The sequence below is a fragment of the Phoxinus phoxinus genome (assembly GCF_949152265.1).
Source record: "Phoxinus phoxinus genome assembly, chromosome: 1".
In the NCBI taxonomy this organism is placed as follows: Eukaryota; Metazoa; Chordata; class Actinopteri; order Cypriniformes; family Leuciscidae; genus Phoxinus; species Phoxinus phoxinus.
In genome coordinates, this window is record NC_136876.1 from 28797977 (window position 1) to 28805943 (window position 7967).

Genomic DNA, 7967 nt, shown 5'->3' on the forward strand with positions numbered 1-7967 from the left:
TGTATGGCTTCTTTTCAAGCAATATGCAGCAAAATTTGGAATTTATGGTATTTGAAATGGGTATATATCTTTGGATCAAATAGGGGCTTTAGTGAACTAATTATTAGTGTGTGGCTTGAGAACAGATAAAAGTAAACTGAACTGAAAGTTTGCGTTTTTTCCGAAACTAATTAAACTTAATCCAACTGTTCAACACGGACGGCAGGAATTCTGCTCTCCTCCACTGTGTGAATCTTCTTTATGGCGAGAACAACGGGCTCATTATTTGGGAGGAGATTGAGACCGCGCGTTGTGATTGGATACTGGCAGCAGGTAGAAACGCACAGGTACATTCATACATTCTCTGGCAAATGAACAGTTCTGCGTTTTCGCTCGGTTATCCTTTCTTCTATGTCGATTACATCGAAATCTTTGTTCTCAAATGTCATGCAAATTATTGTCTGAAGATACGAATATGTACCGTATTCAAAACGAGGCATCACAAATCTGTAGCTTGTCGCGATTAGAGTCTTCGTGTGTTCGGGGTTAAATCGTTTTTTGCCCTAAAAATAAACAGTGTTCATTGCCTTTTTTTGTTGTTCGCGCGCTTTAACCGACCGACTTTGGGATATCCCCTTTGGGTGGGCTGTAGGACATTTGACATTACAAGTAAGTTTTTGGACTCAACTATTTAAAACAATGTTGGTGTTTTTTGTTGAATTAGAGCCCAAGGGTCACTCCGAGGGCAAATTATTATAGTTTAATCTTTAAAACACGCATTATTTATAGATACTCCGCCAACTGACCAGAATGACTGATTCGTGCCTGCAGCTGCTCGTGGTCTTGATGGTAACAGGTAAGTCTTGTTAGGTTGTAGTGTAGTAATGGTCATATTAGATTCACTGCATTCATTAAATTCATTATTTGTCTTTCTGTGTCCTACAAAATACAGGGCTGTCAACGTGTGTGGGACAAGGTAATTATTTTTCAGTTTATGTGTCACTGACTGTGTCTGAAATGATAGAGAAATCTAAATAAAAATCATGTAATCTTTGTAGTCTTGTTTTGTTTTCATACGAATTGAAATGTTTATAATGATTTTTTTTAAAGATATGAAGAAAATGATCTGAATGTAGTAATAAAATACTTGTTCAAGTTAAAAACAAAACAAAATTAAGGTTACCCCATTTGATTTGAACAAAGCATAACTTTCTAGTAAAAGGCCAAAATATTTGATATTATAAATCATGATCTTGTGGGTCTATATGGGTCTTTAGTTGTAGTATTTTCTTGTCACATGATCACAAAAGTGTCCTCCTTCCTACTACCTATTTTTCTTTTAATAGTAGTTTAAAACAAATTGATTGGTTGCTTATGTTTAAATAAATTTTAAATGAATAATAAAAGATGCTAAAAATATTTCTTTTTATTGTTACATTTATGCATTTGACAAATTGCATTTGTTTTATTCAAAATGACTTGCATTGCATTTAAGGAACACAACTTGGGAATCAAACCCATGACCTCGAGCTTTCTAGAACCATGCTCTACTGTTTCAGCTTAGACAGTAGACATTTTTTACTTTAAGCCTCACATTACACATCACAATGACTTTGGATTCAGAAATACATTTTTATGCATTTTTTTAATTGCTTAATAGATCATTCTTGGAACTTTCTCCTCCCTCTCTTTAAGTTTGTAACCTTACCCACAACAGCTTTTACTCACGTCTCAAGCCCCTGTTTGTGTAGCTCCTTGTTAGTGAGAAGATGTAATGATACTCTAGGGGAGTTGTAGGGCAGGTGTGAACTGGTAAGGAAACCTCCACTGTGTATTTACACTAAATCTCCTCTGACCTGGTCACGTAAGTGTGTGGCAGGCCTCCGCTAGGTAAACGCATTGTGGGAGGAGTCGAAGCATCATCAGGAGCGTGGCCATGGCAAGTGGACATTCAGATGGGAGCCAACGGTCATGTTTGCGGTGGATCCATAATTGCAAAAAATTGGGTCCTCTCTGCTGCACACTGCTTTCCTAAGTAAGTATTATTATTATTATCAATGCCTTTGTTGATTATAGAGAAGTTAATGTTCTCTATATCTCCTACCCTCAGCCCCTCAGAAGTGTCTTCATATCGCCTGTACATGGGACGCCATCTGCTTAATGGCTATAACCAGTTTGAGATGGTCAGTCAGGTGCAGCGGGTGGTTGTTCCAGAAGGATACTCAAGTCCTCAGGAGGGCAGAGATGTAGCCTTAGTGCAGCTGCGCTCTCCAGTCACCTGGTCAGACAGGATTCAGCCTGTGTGTCTGCCATATGCTGGCTTCCAGTTCAACAGTGGAACCTTATGCTATGTTACGGGCTGGGGGCACACTCAAGAGGGCGGTAAGTGCATCAACAAGAAAATAACAGAGATTTTACTCTTTAAACATGTGGCAAAGGTTTTCTGGATGTGATGTTTCCTTGGGAGGGACAGCTGGCTTTCTTACCATTTCAGTAGTGGTAGTTACAGTTACAGTGGACAAGGTGAAGTCAGAAGAAGCAATCGTGGACATTTAAATAATGGCTTAAAGGTTGTGTAGGTAAGAATTGTCTAAAGAACTTTTTTTCAAATTGGTTTAAACTGTCTTTATATACCAATACATAATTAAAATGTAAGTACTTTGAAAAAGAGAGTATAAAAATTGAGTGACTATAGTGCATTTAATCTTCAAAAAACACAGCTCATTAATTTCATTCGGGACGAAACAAGTGATTGGCTTGCGCACCCGTTTTTAGGTGGGAGTGAATGGAATTAATGAGCTGTGTTTATTGAAGATTAAATACACTAGAGTCACTCAGTTTTTTGTACTCTCTATTTCAGAGTACTTGCATTTTAATTATGTATTGGTATATAAAGACAGTTTAAACAAATTTGAATAAAAGTTTTTTTTAGACAATTCTGACCTACCCTACCTTTAATTGTGAAAATATGCAACAGCATTGAGTTAGCCAAGAAATGTGAGTGGTAAAGGATGAGAAAAAAGTGGATGTATTTACTTAATGCTTAACTGTCAAATTGACCAACAAACTTCTTAACAGATTCTTAATAGAACTTTTTTTACACACATTCCACAACACAACAGTGACACTTTGCAGGCATGTTCATGACCCTAAATGAGAAAGTCACAACATTTCAAGACGTTAAAACGTCTTGACGAAAATTTCAAGACGTATTTCTGACAACCTAAAATGGAAATTGATGAAACTGACCCGCCATATATATGATTTAAGAGTTTTTTTTCATTGTCCTGCAATGTGAGAAACAAAGTTTCCCTGTCTTTTATCAAGCATTCATGCAAAGTACCCATTGCCGCTGCTGTATGACAAAGATCAAAATGATTTGACAGAAATGACAAATAAGAGATTAGACTACTGTGTGTCAGTGACAAATTTATGCGTGATATCTGCCTGACAAAAAAATGTCTGGTCAAAGCATTATAGATATTACAATATATTATATTCCCATTGCATGTTATGTCAGTTTAATAATAATAATTTCCATTTTGTGAATTGTTTTCCCTGTCTTTCCTTTCAAATAGTCTCCCTCACTGGAGTTGGGGCGCTACGGGAAGTGGAAGTGCCCATTATCGACCAGTCTTCCTGCCAATCAATGTATCAGATTTTGTCATCTGATTTAGTAACAGTTGACGTCCTATCAGACATGATCTGTGCTGGATATATGGAGGGAGGCAAGGATTCCTGTCAGGTATGTTACTACTATTATACGGCTGACGCACTGACATCCTACCATGTAAATAACATATTTTTTCTCTTTCAGGGGGACTCTGGAGGGCCTCTGGTTTGTCCTGTTGGCAATGGGACGTGGATTCAGGCAGGAGTTGTGAGTTTTGGACTTGGGTGTGCTCAGAAGAACCGACCAGGTATCTACTCCAGAGTCTCAAGCTTTGCGAGCCTCATCCGCACCACAGTTCCAGAAGCTCCCTTTTTTGGTCATGCCTGGAGGAGTGAAAGTCAAACAACTCTGGTTCTAGGCCTCTCTATTGCATTAGTAGTCTTTTGGAGATAGTAGATTCCTTAAGTAGATGCAATGTACAAGTTAAACACTGTCTTACATTTTGAAACACCACCAGTTTTGTCTGTGGGGCATTGATTTGCCATGTTTTTGAATGCTGTTGTGGTGCAAAAATGTAATCAATGCAAAGCTTCAGAGGTGTTGCAGATTATTTTTAATAATGTAATATGTAACATGCTTATATGACAGAGTGATCTGGCCATCTTATCCTGCCTAAGCATAGATGTAGTTGTTATATACTGTTGTTGTTGTGTATTAGATATATTTTATGCAATTGCAGTAATGTCACCAAGATCTCAAAACATTTTAAAATGCCAATATCCTAGTTTATAGGATAAATTCAGTATGATTTTGTATTTCTTGTTCTGAGTATTTGTAATGAAAAATCAAATTGATTTGACTGCATAAGGCATATTATTGCACATTACAAATATTGCTTTCACTTATTCTTTCTATACCAGTGTTGTAACAACTTTTATAATTTTAGAATTTATATTAAATTAGTATGTCAATGTGTTTTCTCCTTTGCTTGTGGTTTTATTTTATTTTATTTTAATCATAATTATGCAGTTAATAGTCATCGCAAAGCGATTTGATCTTGATTTTTTTTTCATACATTATACACTTTTAAAGAGATAGTTCACACAAAAATTTTGTCATTTATTCATCCTCATGTTGTTCCAAACCTGTATGAGTTTTTTTCTGTTGAACACAAAAGAAGAATGTTTGATGGCACCCATTAAAGGAACACTCCGACTTTTTGGGACTTTAGCCTATTCACCTTATCCCCCAGAGTTAGATAAGTCCATACAAGTCACATGAGAGACAGACATATTTTAACCGTATAAATACTGGGAACTATATTCTCTGAAGGCGAAGCACTGCTACTTGGGCGGATTGATAACCGCAGCACCTATGATTATGAAAAAGATTAATTTAAATAAAATGTGTTTTTTTCCTCTGAAATAGCAAAAGCATCACACATTGAGCTGTACCAGCTCCAAATAAATAGCCTAATAGTAATTAAATAAAAATACAAAATCGAACTAAAAAAAAATTATATAAAACAAAATCAAACCAAAGAAAATAAATCTGAAAACATAATTCGTATCTTTTATAATATTTGATGTATATAAAATATGTATTTTCCATTAAATCGTTTTAAAAAAAATAATTTTTTTGACTCATGCTAGCAAATAAAATAAATCTTATAAAAGTTATTAAAACTTATAATCTTAAGAACATAATTATTTTGAATAATAAATAATTAAACAATTCTGAATTGAACTTATATTCAAAAAAGAATATTATTAAATAAAATAATATAAATAAATCTCTCTTTTTAATAAAGTAAAAAAAATATATATATATAAATATATATATATATATATATATATATAAAAGTTATGCAGGCACACATTTAACAATAATTGTTAAGTGACAAATAAATAAAATAAATCAAAACTCCATGCGTTAATCCTGAGGCGCCTTTCGTCATGTCAAGAATCTTGTCACATTGCCTACATTAGAGTAAATGCATGAAAGTGAATTCATTCTGTATTGACGTCTTATTTTTGAGTTTGTGCTGCTGATCTTCCTGAGAAGATGCAGTTGTTAAAGCCATTTTTATTTAAATCCATTTGAATTTATTGCTTGATTTTGTTGTTTTCTAGTGCACCTGCAGCAGCCCAGCTTGCCCCGCATTGCTCCTGATGGGCGGTTTGACGTGGGGCCTCAGGGGCCAGTGATCACCTGGGGCCACAGTTTCACTATCATCTGTTCCACTGAATCTCAGTATCCTGGAGGCTCCTTCTACCTGTTTAGGGAATCAAATATGACCAGCAGTCGGTCAGCTGTCAATCTCTCTGCCTCCTTCTCCTTTCCTGAGGCAGATTATTCCCATGAAGGAAACTACAGCTGTGTTTATGAAGTCAGTTTGTCCTCGCGCTCCTTCCGTTCCTCTGCCTCTGAACTGCTGGTCATCACTATCAAAGGTATTAATGTGTAAGAACCTAAAAACAATCTGGACTGAAAGTTCAACTCTAAACCGTGTGTCTGTCTCAGCCTCCCTGCTTCCTGTCATTGGTGCTGCGGTGTCAGCTGTGCTGCTCTTACTGTCTGTCCTCGTGATCATCCTCCTGGTCAAGAGAAGACAAAAGCGAAGGAAGAAGGAAACTCATTTTAAGTGCTCTTTTAAAAAAAAAAGGTACTGTAGCATCTCAAAAACTATTAGATGTATTTTTTTATTTTCATCGACACTGTCTTTATTATCAATTCCTTTAATAATTCTGTCTCTTCATCTCTGCAATGTCTCTAGGTCCAGCTAATATGTATGCAGGTGAATCCAATGACAACAAAAATGAAGATGATGATGAGGCTGATTATGAAATTTACAACTTGATGAAAACATGTAGCATGATGATTCTGATAATTTTTAGACTATGTCAATGTGGACATGGATGACTTTGAAGAGGATTATGTCACTGTGAATATTACAGAGATTGTTGTGGTGCACATGACGATGCCCTGAGTTACATGATGTTCTGGATCACATGGCTTAAGAGAGTTGGAAAATGGGAGGTTCAAGGCAATGCCTTGTGCAGTGGAAAGATGTGGGAAGTTAATCCCATATCTCCAAAAGAAAACTGTGAGGGAATGAACATTTCATTGACTGGCTCGGGATTTATGGACCTTTTTGGAAGTTTGCTGGATGTAAAGAGAAACTACTAATGGTCCAAACAACAATGCAGGGTAGATCATTTGTCTGAAAGTATTGTTTTTTATATATATATTCTTATGATGGATTTACCAGTTGAGTGATGAGACTGTGTAAATGTGGTTTGAAGTGGTGAATGCACTCTTTCTGAACTGCTCAGTGAACTTGTTTGCTTAGCATGGTTTGAAATAACCTAAAGATTCTTAAGATTAAAGATTCTTAAAGGCCTAACTCCATCTCTGATGTAAGCTATTATGCTGGATTGTGAACAGAGTCAAGAACTATTAATCACTATTAATATAAATGTGTTCAATTCATTCAAATAAACTGAATCTAATTTTTGAATAAACTGATTTCTTTTTGTTGAAGCGTTTGTCATGTTAAATGAGCCCCAGAGTTGTGCATTTAGTTTTTGAATTTCTGTGATATTTATATTTTTGTTCCTTGCTGTGTTTTAGTTTTTTTTGTTGAACTTTGCATTTGTGAATCATTAATGCTTTTCCCTCACTGAATGGTATTTTGCTGAAAAATAATAAATGTTTCTATGAATTGAGCCTTGCTGTTTGTGTGTTAATACTTCGTCCACATATTAAGGGTCCCTATACCTTTTTTTTATTTATGTGTGTGAATCCTTTGTATGGTTGACTGACTTGAAATTTAGTAGGTTTAATCACCTGCTTGGCACCCCCAATTAATTAGGTCAATCCGTTGCAGTGGTAGACAAATCTGATGATAACACACTCTAAAAAATGCTGGGTTGTTTTAACCCAATTTTGGGTCAAATATGGACAAACCCAAATGTTGGGTCAAAAATGCAATTTAAAAATGTAACCCAATGGCTGGGTTTGTCCATATTTGACCCAAAATTGGGTTAAAACAACCCAGCATTTTTTAGAGTGCATTTATGAAAGCTGTTGTGATGAATACTGAGTAAACCCAAACTACAATTATGCTCCAAACAGATGATTTTAATGAGAGAGAAAAACTTTAGAATGAACGAAGAACAGAGTGACAAAAGATGACAACAATCTTGCAAAGCTTTTGTGCTAATTAAGAGTGATGCTACAGTTCATTTATTCTGGGGCTTCAGTGTTCAGAATTTAGAACATGTGTATTTTGTTTATTGTAACAAAATATATTTGACATCTTATATTTTTTGTTTATTGTATGCAGTGATGCAAGTGATAGTTGGAAAAACTA

General features: G+C 35.5%; 1 protein-coding gene across 4 annotated transcripts; it reads left to right on the forward strand.

The window, feature by feature from the left end:
• The first annotated feature begins 121 nt into the window (after positions 1 to 121).
• Positions 122 to 4566, forward strand: LOC306998888 (serine protease 33). 4 transcript variants are annotated; one of them, XM_079613282.1, is made up of 8 exons: positions 209 to 326; positions 632 to 648; positions 769 to 835; positions 932 to 955; positions 1849 to 2014; positions 2090 to 2361; positions 3558 to 3724; positions 3797 to 4566. In XM_079613282.1, exons 3-8 carry the CDS (start codon positions 790 to 792, stop codon positions 4043 to 4045), a joined length of 924 nt encoding a protein of 307 aa, XP_079469408.1. In that variant the 5' UTR covers positions 209 to 326; positions 632 to 648; positions 769 to 789; the 3' UTR covers positions 4046 to 4566. The 4 variants fall into 4 exon arrangements, with proteins under 4 accessions (XP_079469407.1, XP_079469410.1, XP_079469408.1 ...); XM_079613283.1 differs by having other exon boundaries at positions 246 to 312; XM_079613281.1 differs by lacking the exon at positions 632 to 648 and having other exon boundaries at positions 122 to 312.
• Positions 4567 to 7967: the final 3401 nt, after the last annotated feature.